Source organism: Odontesthes bonariensis, chromosome 19, assembly GCF_027942865.1.
Source record: "Odontesthes bonariensis isolate fOdoBon6 chromosome 19, fOdoBon6.hap1, whole genome shotgun sequence".
NCBI classification, from domain to species: Eukaryota; Metazoa; Chordata; class Actinopteri; order Atheriniformes; family Atherinopsidae; genus Odontesthes; species Odontesthes bonariensis.
Window position 1 is genome coordinate 21,478,078 of NC_134524.1, and position 24,587 is coordinate 21,502,664.

The 24,587-nt window shown below is 42.7% G+C and overlaps 1 protein-coding gene across 2 annotated transcripts; it reads left to right on the plus strand.

Annotated features, from left to right (window-relative positions):
- The first annotated feature begins 15,723 nt into the window (after positions 1-15,723).
- gpr185b (G protein-coupled receptor 185 b) lies at positions 15,724-23,973 on the plus strand. 2 transcript variants are annotated; one of them, XM_075451580.1, is made up of 2 exons: positions 15,724-15,946; positions 17,629-23,973. In XM_075451580.1, the coding sequence occupies exon 2, from the start codon at positions 17,631-17,633 to the stop codon at positions 18,693-18,695; it is 1,065 nt and encodes a 354-aa protein (XP_075307695.1). In that variant the 5' UTR covers positions 15,724-15,946; positions 17,629-17,630; the 3' UTR covers positions 18,696-23,973. The 2 variants fall into 2 exon arrangements, with proteins under 2 accessions (XP_075307695.1, XP_075307694.1); XM_075451579.1 differs by lacking the exon at positions 15,724-15,946 and adding an exon at positions 16,507-16,829.
- Positions 23,974-24,587: the final 614 nt, after the last annotated feature.

Here is a 24,587-nt window from a genome sequence, read left to right on the forward strand (position 1 = left end):
TCATTAAGCGATGAACGTTCAAACAAAGGAGAACTTTAAAAAAAAGTGCCAGGGTTGTGTTTTAGGGGGAGTTTTTTTTACTTGCTGGTGACTTCAGACACCCTAATATAAGCTCCCAAGAACAGAAAAAAAGTCAGTTATTAATAATATGTCACCTTTAAAGTAAATTATGAAATCAGTGATGTAAAAAAACAAACAGATCATCCTCCGATGGTTTTCAAAATGTTGAATATTCAACCAGATGAAGCAGGGGTTTTTGCTGCAGTTTTGTGTACACCACCCATCGCTCTCTCAGTTTTCAGTGTCAGGGCATCCGGAGATCGTACAAATCACCTTCCAGACCTCAAGTGGCACATGCATTTATGTCAACTGACATGCAGGGAACTTTGATTTTGAGAAGCCCCAAATACCGAGGCAGATGCACACGAACCGACGCGTACGCGCACTGCCCTTTTCAATCAGCATCAAAGCTGTTCATGCCATGAATAAAAAGAGTGTGCTATTTTCATCTGACACCCCAGTGTGGCCTCGATGTCGCCCATGTTAACAATAATAAGGACTGACAGGTGCACGAGTGTGTGAGCAGGCGTGTGTGGGAGACAGCAGGGGTGTGGCATGGCGGGGTCCTAACCCACAGCCGCTCACAGTGACAACAGCCTGTCCGACTTCCTTATTAGCACACATGCATACAAACTTTCCCTTCCTTCCCTCCATTATCATCCATCTTTAAGTGGCTGCCTCTCTTGCTGGATGTGATCAAAATTTACACACCTAAAAAATTTACAAGCCGAAAAGAAATTGCTTATGATAAGAGGCATGCCCAGCTAGTGTGCAGACTAGCCTGCTGTCTCAAAAACTTAAAGTATGGCCATTGAAAGCTGCTTTTATCAGATTTTGTGTGACAGCAGTCAATTGCATTTTTTATTACGACATGAGAAAGGTCTCTCTTAAAGGGATAGTTTGCCTCTTTTGACATGAAGCTGTATGACTTTTTATCACTGCGTGCTGTGTAGACCGTGCAGACCGAAGTGCAGACCGAGCAGTAAGCACCGTAACAGGCGCGGCAGACGGCAGCACGCAGTGATACGAAGGGAGAGAAAATAGCGCCAAGGAATTGTGGGATCTGCCTTTTTCCTGCACAACGATTTTGTGATGCAAATGTATTACTCTTTTGGACGCATATTGTTTTGAGAAGCAAAACGCTTTATTTTCTAAACCCCAGTCAACTAGCCGGACTACTTTCGTCAATGCCAAAATGAGGCTGGAACTCGGCTCACAGTACGCAGTAGGGGGTAAGAAAACGTTCATAAACGATATTGTTGGTATGTGATGTCATAGAGCTTCATGTCAAAAGAAGCGGACTATCCCTTTAATAACAACTCACAGAGAATTTGCACCTGTTTTCCCCAAAGCTCCACAGAACATCTTTTTAGAAAAAAAAATCTTTTCAACTCATACTCATCTGTACTCCAGTCTGGGGTAGAGTGGGTTGTCCAGTAACCTGAAGGTTGGCAGTACAATTCCCCCTCTCACTTCTCGAAGATTGGTGAACTGATAGCTGGTGGGGTGGTCCCTCCTACATATGCTCCCCAGGCATTGCTGTCCACCTCTCCAGTGAATATATCATCTGTCTCTATGAGTGTGTGACCGTGTGCATGTGTGTGTTCCAACAGGTGCCAACCAGGGATGTCAAACTCCAGCCCAGGTTTTAGATGTTTCCCTGCTTCGACACACCTGGTTCAGATCTTTTCAAAAGATTATGAAATTCTGCACAAACCAGCTAATTAGGCATTGATCTGAATCAGGTGTGTTGGAGCAGGGAAACATCTAAAACCTGCAGCACAGTGGCCCTCGAGGATCGGAGTTTGACATCCCTGGTTAAAGGCAGAGGAGTAATTTTACGTATCACAACGTGATCAATAAAGTTTCAACAACAACTTAGTGACCACAATGGTACGGAAGCCCAGAGCGGACGTGGTACGTATAAACTTTTTTTTGATGGTTTTCTCGAGATAACGAGATAATTATGTCGTTATCTCGAGAAAACAATGATGGTTTTCTCGAGATAACGAGTTAATTTACCGATGGTTTTCGAAGCCACTTTTTCTCCCCAGTCCCACCCTGTTCATATGTGTTTACATGTATTTCTGACAAAGGTGTACCCATTTTTACCCCCCTTTCATTGAAAACTGAATAAAGTAGCCTATGAATCAAACATAGAATGTGGAGTGTTTGTGTAACACTTCTGCTTGTGAAAATGCACAAAGCAAATCCCGCTGGTGTGACAAGCATTTTGTTTTCTCGAGATAACGAGTTATTTATCTCGTTATCTCGAGAAAACGGTAACGGCACCTCTCGTGCATCATTCGGTAACCATGGAGACGGCCTGGTCCCCTCAGCTGGTCACTGATGAAGTTGACTATATCAACAGGATCACTTAGGTGTAAACGCTTATTGAGCTGCAGTCGAGCCAGCCGTCTCCTTAAATGACGCGGGCTGATTTGAAAGTTATCTCTACAAGACAAACAAATTGCGAACACATAAAACAGAGAAAACGATCATTGTTTTCTCGAGATAACGACATGATTATCTTGTTATTTCGAGAAAACCATCAAAAAAAAGTTTATACGTACCACGTCCGCTCTGGGCTTCCGTACATTGGAGCTTTTAGCAGTTGATTAGATAGAGAGATGGTGAAGAGGGGGAAAAATGTGAGAGAATGTGGAGTTAAATCCACCAGATGGCTGGAAACCATAGATGGTGTAAAAGATTAGTGTAATCAAAGTCTGTAAAGTGAAGCCAAAGCAGAAGAAGCTTAAATTGCAATACCGGAGCGTACAAGTGGCTGGTAACAATATATCTCCGGCGACAAGCAGGAAACAGTAAACTTTTCTCATGAACTGTGGTGGACAGCCACAAAAGGAAAACGGAGAGAAACTCTTCTTCAGGAATTATTTTACTCTCCGAGAATTTTCAGGATATTATGCAATAATTGGAAAGTCTTCGAATGGTCAAATGAGTTTATTGCTTGCTGGTTTAGACCAGAAATGGCTGTTTGGACACCTAATTTTTAATCTTTATTAGGTCAAACGGGTTTCGCAAAGTTGTTTCCATTCCCATTGAAATGCATCAGGTCTTTTTCAAAACAGACAACAAACAGCTAGAGTGAGAGTATATAGTTTTTGCGCATTTGTGGAAAGTTTTTTTAAATAGTTTTGTTCCATTTTTTCGCGTCTGTTAGTTTTGGTTATGTTTTTAGTTTTGCCAATGATTTACAGTCTGGTCGTGTTTTAGGTTTCTGTCATGTCTTAGTTTTGCTAAGTTTCAAGTTCCTGTTTAGTTTTTGCCATGCTTCTCTTGCCCTGCCGTCACCTTCACTCACGTCACCTGTGTTTCTCCCCTCAGCTGCACTCACCCGCCAATCACTCCCTTCAGTATTTAGTTTCCAGGTTTCCTCATTCACTTTGCCAGATCCTCACCGTCATTCAGGCTTCCTTGTCACAGTTTTTCACGCTAAGTCAGGTCATGTTATGTCAGGTTTGTGCTTTAGTTTTTCATTACCACAGTCAAGTTTTGTTTTATTCAAGTTTCTTTTTTGTAGTTGTAAGGTTTTTTTGTGTTCCAGCTCAGGCTTTTGTTTAGTTTTGGAAATATCTGCATCCGTGTCCTACCTTCCCCACGCCACGACACATTCAAACGTGACGCCATTCATCTTTTCTTGTTAACGTCTTCTAAATGTATATTAAGAATAGCAATTGAAATCTTGGCTATTCCCGGCTATTAAGATGTCATCACTTATGTTTACTGCACCTGATCACTGAGCTGATAGTCCCTATGAAGTGAGCTATGATGTTTTCCCAACCTTAACCATGTTGTTTTTAATGTTTAAACCTCACCAGGTTTCGGGTGCTGTGGACTGTATTGCTTTTCTATGCCATCTTTTTGTTGGGCTAATACATATTATACACATAATACATATAAATACTGCATTGCAAGTACAGAGCAGTAAAGCCACAAGGGAAAGGAGAAAGTACACTTTCACTCAATTAACACAGTCTGGCAATGTAGAACCTTCATTAAGAGTTGTGTTGAGATGAATGTGCTTTTATACAACATAGTTCTACTGCCACATATGAATTGTTTCCATGTAAATTAATTAATTTACTTTGCTTGGACAACTAAAAACTAATCTCCCATGTCTTTTTTTTTAAAGCTAAGAGCTGCTTCTATATCTCTTCATAAGTTTTATTTGTGCAATTTCTTTTGGTAAATAATACTCATCAGAAAGTCAATTTTCCTTTGGGATTAGGAATTTTGAAAATAAAGAGTTGATTAATCCCTTATACACCTCTCATTCTCTTAAGTCTTCTTTTCTTATATGTCCCCTCAATCTCCTGAGTCGCACTGCCCTCAGCGACCCTTATGTTTGTCTTTTCTTTGTTCCTTCCATCGTTGTCTTTCGCTTTCTATTGCTGACCCACCCGCAGTGTAGTGCTCCTCAGCTGGGGACAAAACACCTCTGCGGTGCTCGGCAGGAAGGCTCCTTCAGAAATGTAATTCACAACAGGTGCCGCGACACTCTCAGTTCAGCCACTTTTCTCAACAGGAACCAAGTGGAATAGTGGTACTTCCAAGGAAGCAGTGTCTGTCTGTGTAGTCCATGGATACACACTTTGCATCTGGGCTCGCTTTAACTTTTATCCCACGACAAATTGAGCCAAAACATGGACAAAAACCATCTGCTGCTGACTGGTCCTTTGTAGTTTAATTGAACTTCTAGGAAATGGACAGCTGTTTAAGCGACTGGTAGATACAGCTGGGTACTAAGGCTCCCTTTAGACATGCACTGCACTTAATCAGGCTGGTGATAACTGAATGTGTCGGTGTCATCTCTTTGTGATAATTACACGATATAATAATTATAATTCTACTTTTTAGAAACTCTCGGAACCATTGGTAAAAACCTGCAGTCTGGGAATGTCTGGAAAGCAGACACCCTTTCCACTTTTAAGACCAGGCTTAAAACTTTCCTTTTTGATAAAGCTTATAGTTAGGGATGGCTCAGGTGATCCTGAAACATCCCATAGTTAAGCTGCTATAGGCTTAGACTGCTGGGGGGCCTCATCTGTCACACCTTTCCTCACTTTACTCTTTTTTTCCCCTGTTTAATTTCTCAAACGATATTATGTACATGTGACATTATTGTGGTCATTAACTCGTGTTTCCCTGTCCCAACAGATACCCTTTGAATGGTGTTACAGTGGGTTTTTTCCCCTCTTTTCTGTCTTCTAAGACCCCAGCTGGTGGAGGCGGATGGCCACCCTTCCTAAGTCTGGTTCTGCCAGAGGTTTCTTCCTGTTAAAATGGAGTCGTTCCTCTCCACAGTCGCCTCAGGCACGCTCAGGCTGGGAGATTGGACTGAAGACAAGTTTCGGTGCAATCTGTTGGTTTCCTTAGCTTGGAAATTGTTTTTGAATTGGCTCTATATGAATGAATTGGATTATTTTATGAATAATTATGATTACAATGAATTGAATTCCAATTGACTTGAATTGGACTTTATTGTTTAAGTGCCTTGAGATTACATTTGTTGTATTTGGCGCTATATAAATAAAAATGACTTGAATTTAATTAAATTGGGAGCAAGGTGCTCTGTTGGGAAAACACCAAACTATGAGATCTTTGGAATATGACGGAGCCTGGTCATTAAGAGCTTTATATATGAGGAGAAGGTTTTAAATTCCGTTTTTGCTTTAACTAGGAGCCGATGAAGAGAAGCCACCGTTGGAGAAAGCATTTTGGATCAGCAGGAGGCTTTTTAGAGAATTTTTAGGACAGCTTAATAACATAAAATGACAGTTGTAGTTAAAAAAAAGGCATGGGTCCAGTTTTGGAGCATCACTCTGTGACAAGATGGTCCCTAATTTTTGCAATATTAAAAAGGTATAATTTTCTCACGATTTTGTCACCTAATTTTGTTAATTGCTGATCATTTTAATCATTGATACTGGCTAGTTGATTAAAGGACTTTTCTTTAACATGACAAACTCATAATGTCTCTCATTCATAATGTCACTCATGAATTTTTAAATTCATTTAAATTATTTTATTTGTTTCTCTTTATATTCTTTTATGTACATTTAATGCTTCTTCCACTCCCTGCTGCAATGCTTTTATTTTATGTGAAGCACTTTGAATTGTTTTGTACATGAAATGTGCCATATAAATAAATTTGATTTGATTTGATTCATTGCTGCTTTTCTCAGATTTCTCAGGAGTTTTTTTATTCTTATGCAAAAAGCTCCTGGCAGCCGCCACATATATTTCACATCACAAAGCTCAAACGTACAGTTCCAAGACTTTGTCAGTTCCTGTTTTTCATTCTCAACGATTTGATGCTATGTGAAAACAAACTGAATATCTTTGGGTTTTCCCTGCTGAGTAGCTGTTTTCTGTGTAGGAAGAAAACAGTCAATGATTGCTTTTCTCCCTCTGGACCCCATTTTCTTTTCACTTCAAGTAGTACTTTAAGTAATAGTGTGCAAAACAAGACACATCTTTCCAGATATATTTTGAATGGTTTGGGAATAAAAAAATCACAATACACGATGCAACTCAGTCTGGCTTTGTTGGCTCGGTAACATATACTTGCTGCTATGTTTTTACACCAATGGAAATCACATGTCAATTCTGGTAAGCAGGTTTTGTGATCAATATTCTAATAAATAAACGAATCAGAGAAAAGTCCTGGATTGATGGATAGACAATGATGTTGAGGTCAACATTTCTCAAGAGGGGAGAGGCGATCCAAAGTCCATTAAAAAACAACCACAGCTGTGCAGATTGGCGTTGAATTTGGTGAGGAAGGCGAATCAAATGCGAAACATATGGTTTTGCTCCACTATTATTCATTTTCTACTTATTTTTTACTTATTTTGTTAAAGATATACCATCTTTAGCCTTTCTTACCAACACAAGAAAGCGAGAAAATTGAGACTCTCGGTTCTTTTGCTCACAGCAGGTGCACAGCTGCCAAAAAGGTTAAAACGACTCACTGCTGTAACAAATGCACTCTTCACCTCGGCGATTGTTTCAGGAGAGAAGGGTAACATTTTGTCCTGTGGGATTCATTAATGACTCGTCAAATAGGAGCGGTTAATGGAAGATGAAAAGTCGCTTTTGACAAATTTCACAGCAGTAAACGGGAGCCCTTTTGCAACTACAAGCACAGGCAGATGCACGCGAATACTGCGCGACCTTTGGAAATGACTGTGAAAACACGCGTTTTTACGAGCGTACATTTGGTTTTCACAAGTTTACATCCTCGCAATATGAGTGAAACAAAGGACACACAATCAAGCGAGCTCATTTACTCAGACTTCTCCTCATGCCACTCTCCACTTTCACACTCATTCTTCACATGCATTAAGCAAAGTGCAGTCTCCATGGAAATACATGCGTGTATATTCTATAAAAACATATATAGAATTAAAGTATCAAGAGTGTAATTACACAGTAGGTGCAAGTCCAATCCACAAGCTAATGGAGAATGCTTCTTTTGTGTGACTTTTGAATTCATATAATCATCAAAGCAGAATAATACAACAATGTTTAGAAGAATTGCTTTACTCTGAACAAGTACTTTTTTTAGGTGTCCATAGAAAGACATTTTCCTTTTCAATGACTGGGGGGATAGACCTGAACATGAGTCAAGCAGACACCGGCAATAAAATGCAAACATCTCACAACTTTTCCATCATTTAGCTTACGAGGACTTTGTGTCCTCAGAATGAACAATTGTTTAGTAAAGAGGGGGCACAGCAAACTGAACATGGCACATTTTTTGACATATTAGGGTGCTGCTAAGCTGTTCGGTACATACATAGAGCTCTGACAAATGTCAAGTCCAGCAATCCATCTCCTCCAGCTTTGTTCATCCAGATCTCTGGCCCTATAGGGAGATTACATGACCTTATACACATGTGCATGGCTGTCTTTAAAAGGAAAGCTTTTTGAATGTGTTTCAACTTTCATCCACATATCAATGAAGTTCTAGGTTACTGAAGAATTGATCTTTTTGAGAATGCTTCTCAGCGTGAAGGCATTTGGTCCATGGACAGGGGAAAAGGCAGACTTTCTGACATGGGCAGTACACATTATAATGATAACCGCAACCCGCCATACAACACAAAGAAAAAAATAGATGATACAGATAAACATGACAGAAATATAAGCAAATAGGATATGCTTTTGTGACAATGTTTTTCTTTTTGAGAGCACGACCAATCCAACTCATTATGATCACAGCGGTATGCCCACTCATTTCAACCCTTGGCTTTGACTGTGCAGAAAGACATTTACATCAACCAATGGCTCTTTGTAGTCCATCAATTGGCTTTTTTTGCTCTATTTCAGCCTCCTCTCCCAACTGACCTTTCATGGAGACCTTTAATCAAAGCAGAGTTGCGGCTCCCTGGAGCTATTGCTAACTACCAAATCACACCTCCTGACACTTCTGCGGGGATCTGGTGGGTCTGAAAAGTCGATGTCCTCTTCTTAATCCTGCAGCAGCATGCTGAATAATGCATGTTTTCCCCCTGCTTGGTAAAGAAACTACGTTGCCACCAGTGATTCAGAGTGTGATTCAGTGTCAGCTCTTGAGGACACGAGTGGTGAAACAAGAAAAAACAAGGAAAAAACATCAAAGCGTGTAAATGATGCAGGAACCCCTTCAGTGTGAGATCAGCATCAAAATGCGTCACGGCTCCAGACAATCACGGGCAAGTGATACAGCACTTTCAGTTCTGGTAACTCTAATGAAAATAATCCTCTGTAGCAATAGGAACTCTTGCTATTTCCATTTTGAGGTAGAGTCCCCAAATAGTGTTTTTAGGAGGGCTTATATTGTCCTAAGGATGGGTACATGGTTTCTGTATCTCCATGCACAAACCTATTGGGACTCTATAGACATGCATATGCTCCTTTACATACTAACGTTTGGGCCGGGTCTCTCAAAGCTTACTATCAGTCACCAGTACATTGTAAAGGTTTGGATAACAATGATTCCCCTGCAATATGTCTCCTCAAAATAAGCGTCGATGTAGTTCCTCTGCTCCTCGTCCTCTTTGTCTCGTGTGGTTTTTACTGAATGGAGATGGATCAATGTGCATATGTAGTTGGTGGACAGATGCATAGGCTGTATGGGATTGGCTGCAGAGGGACCTGGTGGACTCTGGCAGACTGGTGAGGATGAGAAAACTCACATCAAATAGCCCTAATGGTTGAGAATAAATGCCAAAAATAAACTTGCTTTTACATTTTGTATAGTTTATGATAGCTTCAAACAAGGTGCAATATGGAGGTGACTGGTAAAGGCAGTGTAGTGACAAATGTGACTCGATATGCAACACTTCTAATTTAGGGGGCTTAAATACCATCTGCAGAGCTGGAGCTGTTGCTTTTTCAGCTAATCTTAATATCAGCCAAATACTAACCTCTTTTATTGTCAACGTGTCTGTTATTTAAACCTTGCAAATCTGTAAGTTCTAAGTTTGCTGGTATATGTATCCAATAACAAATGTTGTACATCAGCAAGAATGCAAACAATTATATCGGGTATATGCTTGCTTAATTGGCCATTGTGATGTCAACACAAGGCCATAAGCATTGATACTAGCACTTGAGGCTCGCTGGACTCACTGCTGTCTTCCTTTTTTAGTTTAAGTTTGGCTTCTGAGAAAATGAGACTGCTGTACCACAGGAATGATACTATATGAAGTTGTACAGAACATAATGTATGGATACACAAATGTAGCAACGCAGTTTCAATGTATCTGTTTTACAGTAACAAAAAAAGAAAATAAAAGTAAAGTGTTGAAGAGGCTTGGGACAGTTCATATTCTCAAGCACACATTACAAATAAAGCATGTTTGGGCAGGGTCATCACATGGGTGTGCATCCATCCATCTTCCGCAGCAGTCTGGACACCAGTGTGAGCAGGGATCTCCAGACCTCCCTCTCCCCAGCCACTTCCACCAGCTCTTTTTGAGGGACACTGAGTTGTACCCAAGCCAGAATCGTAGGTCTGCCCTGAGGTCTCCTCTTGGGAGGACATGTCCGTTACACATCTCCTACGAGGTATCCACAATATACTCTGAGCAGATGCCTGAGCCACCTCAACTGGCTCCTTTTGATGAAGAGGAGCAGGGTGGGCCAAGCCATTTTTCAAAGGAATCTAATTGTGAATGCTTGAATTGGTGATGTTATCATTTTAGACATTACCCACAACTGACTATAGGTGAGTGTTGGAAAGTAGACTGAATGTTGTACCACGGTAAAAGCCGCCTCTCATTCCCCTGCACTCTGAGATACTTAAAAACCTCCACTCGATGGAGCAACATATTCCCGAAGCATCTCACACAAGACACCATGAAGGAACAGTCTCAAGCTTTCTCCAAGTACACAAATCAAACGACTATTCGTTGGGCAAACTCCCATATAACCTCCAATATCCTTGCAAGGGTAAAGAGCCGGTCTTCTGTTCTACAACCATTGCAAAAAAACCCCAGAGAGGCTGCAAAGTGTGATTCCCTCTGTAGTTGGAACACACGCTAGTGTACTCATCCAGAGGTACTTTCCCTGACCTCCAAGCAATGTTGCATCGGTGTGCCAGCCAAGACAGCCCCACTACATCCAAGGCCATAAGGAACTGAGGGTGGAACTGATCCACCTTTGGAGCCCAGGGAGTTGTTTAACTATCTCAGCAACCTCAGCCCCTAAATTGTGAGGCCCCACAAACTTCCCCTGCCTCTACTTCTATTATGAAAGGTGTATTTGTCAGTTTGAGGAGATACTCAAATTACTCCTTTCACTAATGGAGTATTTCCCCAGTTTAGGTCAGCACCATCCCCCCAGTATGCACTATTGGCAAAGCACCACTTACCCTGCTTGAGGCATCTGACAGTTTGCCAGACTCTCTTCAAGGCCATGTGAAAGTCAAGTTCCACGTTTCCAACTCCTTCCATAGCCAAGTTTTTTGTTTCCTGCAATGGCCAGAGCTGTATTTTGCTTGGTCTGATGGTACTTAAAGTACTCACAAGATAATCGACTCTTTTCTGAGCCTAGCAGCTCCCCAGGTGGCGCACATTTCAGCTCCCTACCCAGATTCTCCACGAAGGCTGGGTGCTCTGAGGTAAGGTTAAGCATGGAAGCCACCCTCTTGCCCACTAGAGAAAAATCCAACATTTGAGTGCGGAGATGGGGTTTTACAAGTAAGTCAACCCTAGCCCACCATCTTTGGCCAAGGGCAAACAGATCAGAGGTTAGCCCCTCTCCAGAACACTCGTTCCAGAACTCCTGATGTGCATAGACGTGAGCCTGGTTAAATGTAGTCGTTATCTCAAAACCTCCTGCACACGCTCAGGCTCCTTTACCAGTGAAGTAACAACCCCCATAAAAGTGGTATGAGTGTATGAGGACAAAGTCAAAGAATGGAAATGCATGCAAACTACAAAGGCTAAGCATATCCACTATTCTCAATCCATGTCAGCGAAAGACATAACTAAAAGCAGAAAGACCCGTAAATATCAACTGAAGACAGCTCCAGACCTGCAGCTGTAATTCCTTGAAGTCATCCTTCTAGATAACACATTTATCGGTAATATCTATGGGTTCCAACAGAGTATGAAATCTTGAACAGTTTTTATTTGAATTTGTCTAATGGAATTAGAGTCCATTGAGAAGTGTATATTTTTTTATATTAAAAAGCTATCTACCCTATAGTTATAATATATGTCTATGTGTTGTTCATTTTTTCTTTAGTTGTAAGTAATTTTCAACTTTTGTAAATATTAAGAATTACAGACAACCTTGAACGAGAGCATATAAGCAATAAGTGTATGACTGGTACCACTGGCGAAAAAAATCTATGACTTTAGATTTAATTGAAAGAATGTCTCTCTGTCTCAAATTCCATAGTGATAACAAAATATATCCATGATTATTCTGGTTGATTGTTATTTTTCCTTTAGATATCATGCTTGATGAAAACCCAGTGGCTATTCCACAAGGGAGGGTGTAAGTATGAGAGGTGTATGTGAAAACGTGGGGGAGGAAAAGTGGGGTGAAGGGGTGGGTAGTATTAGTCATCAAAACCAGGATGACTAATACTAGTGTGTTTATGGGAATTTAACTCAGTGTGCGTATTGTATTTTTTACAGCATCGAGCCCACATATATACTGTTGATTCCCATTGCTTTTGCTCATATTTTTTTCTGTATGAATAGCCACTTCTTGGATCAGCTGAATCCATACAAATACACTGAATGAGACCCACTCAGAAAAAGGCACCACTTTCGGAAACATGAAAGACTTATGCAGCTCAATTTCTTCAAAGTAAATAGTCTGTCCCCCCATGACTTTCATCACCGGAGGAGGAAAAGAACAGAGCGTGATGTTAGAAAGCATCTGTGATGTAACGCATTCTAACTTTGGTTTAGTTTGTCATCATCTTAAAAGGGAAAGCCAAGTATGCCTGTCACAGAAATAGTCAGATGAAGACAGACGGAAAAGGGAAGAAGGAGACCAACTGGCTTTCTGCTAAAGAGCACGTCAAAATAGCAAGATGATGTAACACCCCACAGTTACCCATGGTGCTTTGCTGGAAAGATGAATGAAGTCCGACATGGCGAGGGAGCCAATGAAAATGCACATGCGCTCCCATATTTCATCTGTATTCTAATTGTGTGGGGGGATTCATGCACTAGACTAGACCATCCACAATAAAAAGCAAAGAATGACATTGTTAAGGCAGTTTGAGTGCGTGCGACGTGCGTATACCTTGTATCAAAAGAAAGCAAAAGCTCCACTCCGATTCGTTTGATTCCTTGGCTTGTGGGTTTAACAATGAAAGCAGATGGAGAGATGTGAGAGATTGAGCAGAAGGAAGAGCGAAAATAATAAGAAAAGAGGTGAGATAGGTGGGTGTAGTGTGGGGCAAGTGGGGCAGCTCACGAGTTCCCTGCACTAAAGGTGTGATGATACATCTTAGCTTGAGCAGTCTGAAGACAAATATATATATATATATATATATGTGTATGATTTACATTTAGATTGAATTGTTTTAAGTGAATCCGACTGCAAGGACACGACATCCATGCAGTTCACTGTCAGTGACGTTGTGTCAACCAATACATTTAAATCGACATGTAATGCATTACGATCCTTATTTTTATAACCTGTATACCTGACTGGTATCAGTCAGAGCTCCCACTGTCATGTGAACTGATACCCGGGTATGATAGTCGACCATGACTGTAGTGGATTGCAGTGGTCAAGGTGAGAATAGAGAAAAAGCGAACATAACTTTTGGTGAATCAGAAGTAGAAGGACCAGACCAGAAGTCTTATCATCATTGAATTCAAGAAAAGTTTGGGCCATCGTGGAATAAATGTGACAAACTTTCAGATTAGCAAAGCTGCTGGGATCTTTGGGTTTTATTGGCATGTATAGCTAAGTGTCATTATCGTGAAAATGGTAGAGTACGTTTTTGAATAAGATGCCCAAGAGGCAGCATGTAAATGGAAAAGAGAAAGGGGAACGAGGACTGAGCCATGTGGTACGCCACAAGTGAGCTGGCTATTGAGGAGGTAAAGTTATTCTTAGTGAACGAATATGAAAGACATGTGAGCGACTGGCCACATGTTCAGAGAGTACCCTGCCTCTCACCCACTTATTGCTGGTATAGGCTCCAGCCCCCGTAAGTGTAAAGAATAAAGCAGGTATGGAAAATGAATGTATGAATGTAAAATGACTCCAAACAAATCAGGACAATGTTGTGATTGATAGTATCAAAGGCAGCTCATTGATCTAAAACACCTTAGACAGAAGAGTCTCCTCTATCTGCACTTCTAAAGTAAAGATATAAACTTGTTAATCGATGAGCATAATATGGTCTCTTAAAGTAAGCCGGCACCCTCTCAGAGAGGTCCTCATCCATGTGAAGACCAGAGCCTGTTCAAGTTCTTCTTATATGGTCACTTAGTCCAAATGAGGTCCAGATCCTTCTGTAGGTAAATGGGTATTTTAAGCATTAAAGTTTAATGCTGCCATTGAACTAAAGATGGATTTCACCACTGGCCAGGCACAAGTGAGACAGCTACTATTGACGTTGCATAAGGTACAACACAAAGTCCTGTTTAGAAAACTTTAACATTAATTTGAACAGAAATCAGCTGTAAATAGGGTCCAGATTGGCTCAGCGAAGTAAGCAAGTTGCTAGCTCCTCTACAGACTGTATATTAAAATCTGCATGCACCCTGCAGGAGTGCCCTCCAGCGAGAGACATCGGATTTGCACCAATTTCTGCAGCCGAATAGGGTTGGAAAAATAATTTATTCGATGGGGGACAAATGAAAACATATCTGAGCTCCACAGCTTATCATTGTTTGGAGCCATATTTTGTTTAATGTGGCAGAAACAGAATTTCCACGATAAGAATGGTAGAATAAGAAATGCACTCAGTCAGATAAAGTCGACTGTGGACTGAAAACATTCCGCTTTTTTTAACCACAGTTTTACTGACAGTAAGTAATAAAACAGATAAATGCTTATGAATCTGCACAGATGGTTCACAAAATGGCTAATTTTTTTTTTTTTTTTTTGGGGGGGGGGGGGGGGGGTCATTCATAGGAGCTCATAGAAAAAGTGAGAAAAAAACTTTAACTAATTCATTGGGAGACTGTGAACTTAGATCAGAAAACTATGAACACAAACTTATTCATTTTAACCTGTGTGCGCTGAACATTGAACTAGTTCCTTAGAAGTGTGAACTTGGTGGGGGTTTGGAGTTCCTCCCATTGGACAAGTTGCCAGTCCATAATAGTTACATTTGATCAAAGCTGAATGACTAATAAAACCACACAAAAAAGTAGCCCTCAGACGTAACACCACTGTTTTTTGCAAGCATGTTCCTGCTGCAAATTAAAATATATCACTATAAAAGGCTACAAGCTCGTTCCCTGAAAAGAAGGCTAAATTCTTCTAAAGACTTCATAATGTTCTATGTTGCATTTTGGATCGCAGACGAATATAAAGAACCGCACAGTGGACACCCACCGCTGCCTGACATGGCTCCACATTGGCTTTTTCACATTGGCAACACATATGGAACCAGCCCTTGAAAATGTTCTGCGGGCGCGCACGTGCGCCTTCGTGAAGATGCGGTGAGATGTCCAGCAGCTCCCAGATTGCATAGATATCCTCCCGCCGTAATCTGCGGACCACATTTTATTTCGCCCACATTAACGTACGCACCCGGTAAGTCGCGCGCACGCAGTTACGAGATGCACCATCACAAGTGATTCTGCTCACACCTTGAGTGGGAGACCAGTTTCACCTCTAGGAAGATGTGGGAAGGAGCAGAAAGTGTGTCACGTTTGCGTGGTTATCAGTCACTGTTTCATACTCTTTTAGCCAATGACTGCATGCAATAATGACAACAACTTATAATAACAGTAATGATCATAATAAACTGAAGTAGTCTCCATGTAATCTAACTCAAACCAGAATTAAGCAAAACATTCATCAACTTTCTTTAGTGCGGGTGAATGTATCAATCCATTCTCCCCTCTCACTGTGATTCACACACCGACCATGATGACGGTGACTAGGAGTGGAGACTTCTGACGTCAGACGAGGAGAATGACAAGTGCGTCCAATGAGGGGCCGAGGATGTGCAGAGCCAGGACGGAGCTGCCGACAGAAGGCTAATAACCATGCCAACCGAGGAATATAGCGCGCGCCGCTGACTGGGGGAGAAAAGGGGAGAACGAGAGGGGGGGAACCCCGAAAAGAAGACAAAATCAAAAAGACGCTCTCACGAAGAGGAGGGTAAAGGACAAGAGAGACATCCTGGTTTCCTTCAGGGGGAGAAGAAGACAAGGAGCTGGTAATTTTCTCTCTTTTTTTTTGTCTCTGTGGCGTGGTCTTCCTTCCATCGTACTTTCTCCTCCCCTCCCTCGCTTGCGCTGGCTCGGGGACTGCACTGCTGCAGCTGAATGAAACTGACCAAGGTAGCTGATTTATTGTTCCCGCTCTTGCTTGAACGCACGCGGACACACACTCCCGAGACCGAGCAGCCGCGGGACAGTCCGCGGCTGGCTTGTTGTGATGCTGGTGTTTGAATGTGCGGGACGCACGCGCTCCCGTTAGCGCAGAGGTTTGCGCCCCCCACCACCGAAAGCTGCGGGGCTCGCGGTGGTGGGGTGCTCGTGGCGGTGACCTTCCCTGGCCGTCCGTTTGCTTGTCACTCGCGAGGTGAGCGCGTGTGCGCGTCAGTGCGTGCGCATGGGGCACGAAAGCGAGAGAGGAGGACGGTGGTGAAAAAATAAGGGGGCGGGGGGTGACAGAAGGGTGTGTGGGGAGGTGTGCGAGGGGCGAAATTTTTTTATGAATGGAGCTCCACATCCTTGTGGCGCGTGCGAGTGCTGGCTGCTTGGCTGACTGAGCTAAAATTAGAATCGTGCCAGATTTTCGTCTCATTTTTGTTGTTGTTGTATTCTCTCGGTCTTCGTGCGGAGCGGCTGCAGCGGACGCGGATCCGAATTCCAATTAAACCCCCCCACTAAATGCGAGCGTGGACAAACGCGCACGCGCATCTGTCTGTTCACGCGCTCCTACACGCCACCAGTGAATAGAACAGCAGCTAGCGCTGCGCCGTGCCCCAGGACGTCATGCACCATTTTTAGAGATGCTCTAAAAATAGAATTAGTTGATGATGGTTTTGACGAACAGAAAAATCATCGTCCTCGTCTTCGTCCGGCACCTGGCAGGTAGGAATCCACCAGGCTGATGCTTTAGTGGCTATAAGTTGATCAGTTGTGTTGTTTTTTCTTGTGAATGTGTTGCTTGCTGTATCACTTTGCCTTGTAGCCAAAATGGAAGGAATAACTCCGTCATTTGTGGAACATACTTGTCCCTCTGTGTGCGTGCGCGCGCGTCCACCACTGATGTTGTGATCTTGCTAATTGCCTGTCAGCAATGTGATTGGGAGCTGCTGGTGAGGCTTTAGGGTCAAGTGCACGGCTGTTTCCATCAATGAATGCTTGAGTGCATGTAAATAACTGGAATAATGTCCTCTTCGCCCCTTTTATCAAAGGGGATAGTTGATGATGCCTTCTTTTCCCTCCTTCTCTTTCTCCCTAAATCCCTCTTTTATTTTGTTTCACACCCTGTATCATGCTCCCTCTTTACTCACTTTCCCCCCCAACAACCTCTTCTTTCTTCTTTGTCATCTTCACACCATTTCATCTCTGTTAAAAACTCGCCATTTCCACTGGTTACTCACTTTGTGAGCTTTCCTTGTTGTCAGTCACATTTGTCATGTTTCCATTACACCCTTTATCGCCATTTCTTCTTCATCTCATGCTGCCCTTGTTCTTTCTCGTTTATCTTTCTCATATGTTATACCTCTCTACGGCATACTTCTCATCACCTGATTAAGTTTCTGTTCGTTTTAAATCTAATCTGACTAATTCCTCCACTCTTGCCTGAATCAATTCTTCCCTCTTGCCCACTTTTCCTCTTATCTACATCTTCCCCTCCTTTCCGTCTTCTATTCTGCTTCTCCAGCTATGATTCTCTCCCTGACCGCCGCGGCAGCCATGAGTAGCGGCAGTGGTAGCAGCTTCAACTCTTCTCTCGATGCCTTTGACTCCTCCACCTCCTGGAGCTTAGGCGAGGACCCTTCCAATGTGTCCACTGAGCCCGTCGTACGAACTCTGACCCCTGACCTTCAGCCGGCGACCACAGCTGTCGCTGTCCAGGAAGTTAGCCCCTGGGATATCGCCCTTTGTGTAACCGGGACGCTCATCTCATGTGAGAACGCTCTGGTTATTGCCGTGCTGTTCTACACGCCAACACTCCGCGCCCCGATGTTCATCTTGATTGGATCACTGGCGGTGGCAGATCTTCTGGCTGGCTTGGGCCTCATCTTGAACTTTGTCTTCACCTATCTGGTTGACAGCTCAGTGGAGTTCGTGACGCTGTTGTCAGCTGGACTGCTCATCTCGGCCTTCTCGGCGTCTGTCCTCAACATCCTCGCCATCACGGTTGACCGATACCTGTCGCTGTACAACGCCCTGACCTACCACACTGAACGGACAGTCACCTTCACCTACGTGATGGTGGTCTTCATCTGGGTGTCGAGCCTCCTGCTCGGCTTGCTGCCGGCATTCGGCTGGAATTGCTTGAGAGATGAGTCCACGTGCAGCATCTGCCGCCCTGTCGCCAAAAACAATGCCGTGGCGCTCGCTGTCTCCTTCCTCTTGGTCTTTGCGTTGATGATGCAGCTCTACCTTCAGATCTGCAAGATCGCATTCCGCCACGCGCAGCAGATTGCGGTACAACACCAGTTCGTGGCGATCTCCACCACCAAAGGGGTCTCCACGCTGTCAGTCATCTTGTGTGCCTTCGGGGCGTGTTGGCTGCCGTTCGCCATGTACTCCATCGTTGCCGACTCCAGCTACCCTATAATATACACCTACGCCACGGCCCTCCCAGCCACTTGCTGCTCTGTGATTAACCCGATCATCTATGCGTTCCGGAACCCGGACATCCAGAAGTCGCTGTGGATGGCTTGTTGTGGGTGCGTCCCATCCAACCTGTCCCTAAGACCCAGAACCTCCAGTGACGTGTAGCAAGGAAGGTTCGCGTCTGTTTGGATGCTAGAAGCAGAGTCAGGATTGTAGGAGGAAGAGGACAGAATGGGGAACAAGAGACGACACGGAGAAAATATCTCCTCATATCAGGGCTGGAAGGCAGACAACGAACGCTGAGCTGGCCACTGTCAAAAGTTTCACCAGCAGATGATTGAGAAGAGGGCATTGTCAAAAAAAGGTAATGAAGGTAATGATGATTCTGTCTGGTATTTGCTTGGAGAAAACCAACAGAGTGTTAACGGTGGCATGAAACTAACTGCAAAAGCATGATTTAAGGTATCTTGGTGATTTAAGGTGGTCGTGGGAGTTTCAGGGGGCATCTCAAGTGACTTTTACAAATGTCCCCGTCTGGGGCGAGAATAGTGAGGCCTATCTCTCAAGAGTAGCATATATGTTGACGGTGAGATTTAGGAGGAGATGTACTAGATGTCCAGAGGACCAGAGCTTGTACAGCACTGAATGGTTATGCAATCATAAGGAGTAAAACAGTCTTAAAATAAAACTTTATGTGCTCTCACCGAGGTGTTCTAAATTCAGTGGTGTGTGGACAAAAATACAATGAATGACCTTCAGCATTCTTAATGAGCTATCTTTGTTGTCTCCTTAACAAAAAACAATATTATCACAGCCATGTTCCCTTTATCTGGTGCAGATTAAGTAGTTAATTAGTCTGTAGACGGTCTGCAACAGAAACCAGCCCTGACAGTAAAACTACATGCTGTTCATGCCAAGCCCATCGTGAATTTTCCAAATGCCAACAGTACAAGTGCCATTTTGTCACGTCACATACAGTACTCTTCCTTCTTAAAACATTCCCTTCTAAAAATCTAACGCAGAAGCTTTCCTAATGCATAGATAACCCCGCTAGTTTGCAAAACTCAGGGAGGGATTTCCATATTTAGGCTGGCGTGTGTTGTCCTTGGCGTGATGAAATCAAATCTGCTCCGCGTTGGAGAAAAAATGGGTTTCACAGCTTGCTGCTGGGCCATGACTGTGAAGCAGAGCTGAATTCAGCACCAAGGACAGCTCCACTGCATAGCACCGCTACCCTGGGAATGCTCTCTGCTGTGTGTGTGTGTGTGTGTGTGTGGAAAGTAGGCTACGTTGTTCTCTACACCATCTTGATAGGGAATGTGAGAGGAAGGGGGTTAAAGGGCCATTCCAGCTTGACTGGAGTTTATTTTTGCCCCATGAAAAGTCTTAAGGTTAACAGCTTTATTTCCTAGTGCAGCAATTAAAAAAAACAAAAAAACAACAGGATAAATTTAAGATTTTCCTCAAAATTAAGTGACACAAAAGAAGAAAAAAAAAAGACTTCAACTTTTTGTCAGCAGCAGAAATGGTGGATTAGAACACGAATGTGTGGTTTTATGAGTGACGCAAAACATCTGGCTCAGAGAGGGAGAAAGCCTAATTATTATTATTATTATTTTTTGCTGTTTTGTCTTTTTCAAGGTAAAACAGACCTCCGGGTTTACCAGCATCTGCATAGCACTGCTGAAACCTCTAAATTCAGAGACAGCATTCTGGCTCCACTGCTCAATTGATTATACATTAGACAGCTGACCACAATCCATGAAAGGTCATTTTTCATCAGGATAGGCTGGGTCTGGTACAGTCTGTCCAAGTTAGACTTGGCGTGCAAAAAAACCCCGTAAAGCTCAGTGACTTGGGTGTTTTTTTTACATTATTGCTCAAAATTTTCCACATGTATACGAAGTGTCACGTTCGATAGCGAAAGCCTATGGAAAACGATAGAGAAAATAAACCTACACTTGGGGTGTAATTTGAAGCATCATCTAGTCTACATTCCTCTGGTTTGTGCTGCATGCCTTCCATTTTCACTTCCCTGCTTGCAGCCCGTCAGCAGTCGCTGGATTTTATTTCTTCACGCACACACACACTGAGCTCCGCCTTAGGGCTCCTCCGAAGGCTCGGCTGGTTAATGAGAAGCGAGGTGAGAGGCGAGGTGACGTGGCGTGAAATAGAAACGCCAGGCGAGACGCACTCCAACGCAACCTCGGGTCACAATGGCCACACACCCTCATCAGGATAGTTATTTCCGACTCAAAAGGCATCATGTAAGGTAAATCCTGCTAATGTTGTTAACACCTCGGCACCGGGGAGCTGGCCTGATGTTCAGAGGATGAAGGGAATGCTGTGAGGATGAGCTGGAGAGACGATTATTCCCAACCTCTAACACCATTTAAATCATCTGCAGAGATAGTTTTCAGTCTCATGTTCCTCCGCACAACCTCACAAAGAGTTACCATGACTAAGCTATTGGCACGTCGCTAATATATGTGTGTGGGAGGTGTGCTGGCTTTGGGAAAATCATGTATGGAGACACTATGGCCTGTAGTTTCAAGCTCAAAAATGCAAGTTTCTGCACTAACAGGGAGTTACTTCGAATTCAGTGCTTTCTGCCAAACGAGTCCCAACAAACGGGCGAAAGAACATCACCTTGATGATGGTGCAGAGGAGAAGAAGTTAAGATAGATTTTTTTTCCTCCAGTGTAAATCAGAATTTATAGTAGCTTTGTTTTTCTACTTTTCTTGGCAGGAAAAAAAACCGAAAAAACAATCAGTTGTTTTTGCAGCCGTTGTTAGCAAAACAGCAGCTCCTCAAGTCTCTGTCAAAGATGGTGAACCCTTTTTTTTCTTTCTTTGTTCTTTTCTTTTGGAGGGGGGGGGGGGGGGCTTTTTGGAACAAAAACTTCTTTGCAATAATGTCCAGCTGCATTTTGCCGTGTACAAACAAAAAACTACAATCGACAAGCAGAGAGAAAAAGAGAAGTGACGGGCTTTGCCAATGATTTGCAGGACAACTTAAATTAAATTTTTCAGAGGAAAATAAAAGAAAAAGGGAAGGGGCGCATTTTATTGGATTGGGCAGAAAATGGCCTGGTCGAGAGTCCATTAAATCCACTTAAGCAGAAGTGGTTCTTGCAAGTAACGCACACATGAACATGAAGCAAACGCTCCATTTCCATTCATCGGTGTTGTGCTGCAGACGGAAATCAGAAATCTTCCCACATGCTTTTTTCCCCCCTCTGAAATAAGCTATATTGGCAACAAAACAGCTACCTCTTTTAAGAATGTTATAGTAAAAAGTCAATTGTTTTTCAAGGTTTAACCCGCCTGTTGAAAAAAGCTTTGACCACCTCTCTTGCTCTCTTTTGCTCTAATACTGCATTGATGGAACTGCCTAATGGTAAACCACTTGCATCAATAATTAGATGAAATATATTCAATTACTGGAGGCTGGAAGCACGAGATGGATGTAGTTCAGTACTTTTTGGAAGCTTGGGGGTGAAAGTAATCAATCCCGAGAGTTTAACTGAATCAATTTCACACAGGAAACTGATGCACAGTGATGTGTGAGACTTACCAAATACCACCTGTATTTGGAAATGCTAGATGGGACTTCCAGAACATTTATAAATTTAGAAAGGTTAGCATCACATCTGTACATTTAGGATAGCCATTTTGGCCAACGGCTTTCTCAAGTAAAGACATGGGAAAACCAGCTTTATGACGTTTTAGCTGGAGTTGCCTGCACTAACGGTCTTAACAATGCCGACATTTAAAGGGAATAGAGAATCCAAAATTGAGGACGCGAACATAGCTTATTCGCTGCCATGAAACTTGCACTTTTTACTCTTTAACCTTCATCTAACCGGATTACAAACTGCTCCACAAAGAAAGTTTCCACAGGAAGTTATTTGCCAGGCATAAAAAAAGGTCTCGTCTAATCTCACTGCCCCGCTAGTTGCTATAAAGGGTTGCTAATTGACAGATAGCTGGTTGGCGAGCTCCGAGTGCTTCTTGATCCTTGAGAACCTTCTCATAGAGTGAAATTGAACATAAAGAAAAAGCTCTGCATGTAGAAAATGAAAGGTAGTTTAGGAAATGCACTTTCACCGGCTAGCATGAGCAGGTTGCTAGCTGGCTAGCCGGCAGAATCAAGGCGCAGTACTTGACTCGAAAATCAGTTGGTGTAACGGTTACGTAGTGTGAACCCTGTTAGTTATGTTGGTGAATACACACTGAACTGGAAAGCTGCTTGTACAAACACATATTCGAACCAACTGCCATACTGACTAGAAATTCAGCCTGGTGTGACAAAATGGCTTTCAGTTTTTTTTTGCCGTCAAAGAGCAAAGAAATATGACATTGGAAGTTTCACTAACACCGATTTTAACATTTACAAAACGTTACACCGTCTCTAACCACAAGATCTTTGATTATTTGTTACCTCACAGACCTTATGTGGATGAACCCGCCAACTTTGTGATTTGAGAACCAGGGCTTTGCCGACTGAACCACAGCCACCTAGATATTAATGCCAATGGTGGTCATTTAGTTATGGCCTCACAAGAATGGCAAAACGGCATGAAATGAAAGAAAAACTACAAATTCCACATACACGAGACAACATGTGTTTAATAGTTGAGTGCTCTTGTGGCAAAGATTCTTATCATGTGTTGGTTCAAGTAACTTTTGGGCTCAATTCGAGAGTGCCAATGCAAAGCAGGAGATTCTTATTAGACTCAAAGTCTGTCCATTCATACATTTTCTATACCTGCTTCATCTTGTTCAGGGCAGCTGAGGGCTGGAGCTCATCCCAGCTGTCATCCCTGCAAGAGGCAGTATACACCCTGGACAGATCTCCAATCCTTACGATGAAAAATATTTCACAAAAACAGTTGAATTTCTTCTCTGCGTAGCCTTTAAAGCTAGAGCTGTCAAGTTTATCATTGGATAACAGTCAGCTGTAGGTTTAGAATCTTGTCTCCCTTTAAAAAAAGGACACATTTCAAGATAAACATAATCAGCCATTATGTAGGTCAAAGGATTTCAGCGTTGGCTTGCCTTACATTATTTTAGAAGCTCTTATTTTTGTGCTCTGGCATTGCAGGTTTCCGCTATATTTCCCCCTGAGAGAAATAAACTCAACAAAAGCTCATTCTATGAGCACGCTGAAGCGTTAAGACAATACCAGTCAGCTGAAGTGACCGATCAGCTCACAAGAGGCCCAATGTTCACTGGTTATATCCCATTTGGCATGTCCATCAAGTGGTTGTTAAAGGGATAGTTCGTCTCTTTTGACATGAAGCTGAATGTCATCCCATATTAGCAATATCGTTTATTAAATTTGACTTTGCCTCGTCGAAGGGAGTCCGGCTAGTTGGCTGGGGCTTAAAAAATAAAGCGTCTTGCTTCTCAAAACAATATGCGTTCATAAGAGTAATACATTTGCAACACAAAATCGTTCATCCAGAAAAAGTCAGACCTCACAATCGCTTGGCGCTATTTTCTCTCCCTTCGTATCACTGCAATGCTGTGTAGACCGTGCAGACCAAAGTGCAGACCAAAGTGCAGACCGAGCAGTCCCGTTTCCGAGCAGCAAACACCGTAACAGGCGCGGCTGTCGGCAGCACGCAGTGATACGAAGGGAGAGAAAATAGCGCCAAGCGATTGTGAGGTCTGACTTTTTCTGGATGAACGATTTTGTGTCGCAAATGTATTACTCTTTTGAACACATATTATTTTGAGAAGCAAAACTCTTCTTAAGTCAAATTTAATAAATGATATTGCTAAAAATGGATGTCATACGGCTTCATGTCAAAAGAAGCGAACTATCCCTTTAAACACAGTTTAAAAAAAAACACAAAAAAAACTCATTTTGTGAATATACCACGACTCGAGTCAACCATTCCTGGGGCGGACGTGGAGCGACCACTCACTGTGTGTGTTTGTGTGTGTGTGCTTTTGTGTGCGTTCTCCACCCGGGATCATAGCCAATTGTAATGAACCATAAGTCAACAAAGTCTTACTGTAAACACAAAACACTCCGCAGAATGGTTT

Coding starts and splice junctions, on each gene's coding strand:
- gpr185b (XM_075451579.1), top strand. CDS start 16,772: ATGATGGTTTTGACGAACAGAAAAATCATCGTCCTCGTCTTCGTCCGG. Junction 16,830..17,628: donor CTTCGTCCGGCACCTGGCAG/GTAGGAATCCAC, acceptor CTGCTTCTCCAG/CTATGATTCTCTCCCTGACC.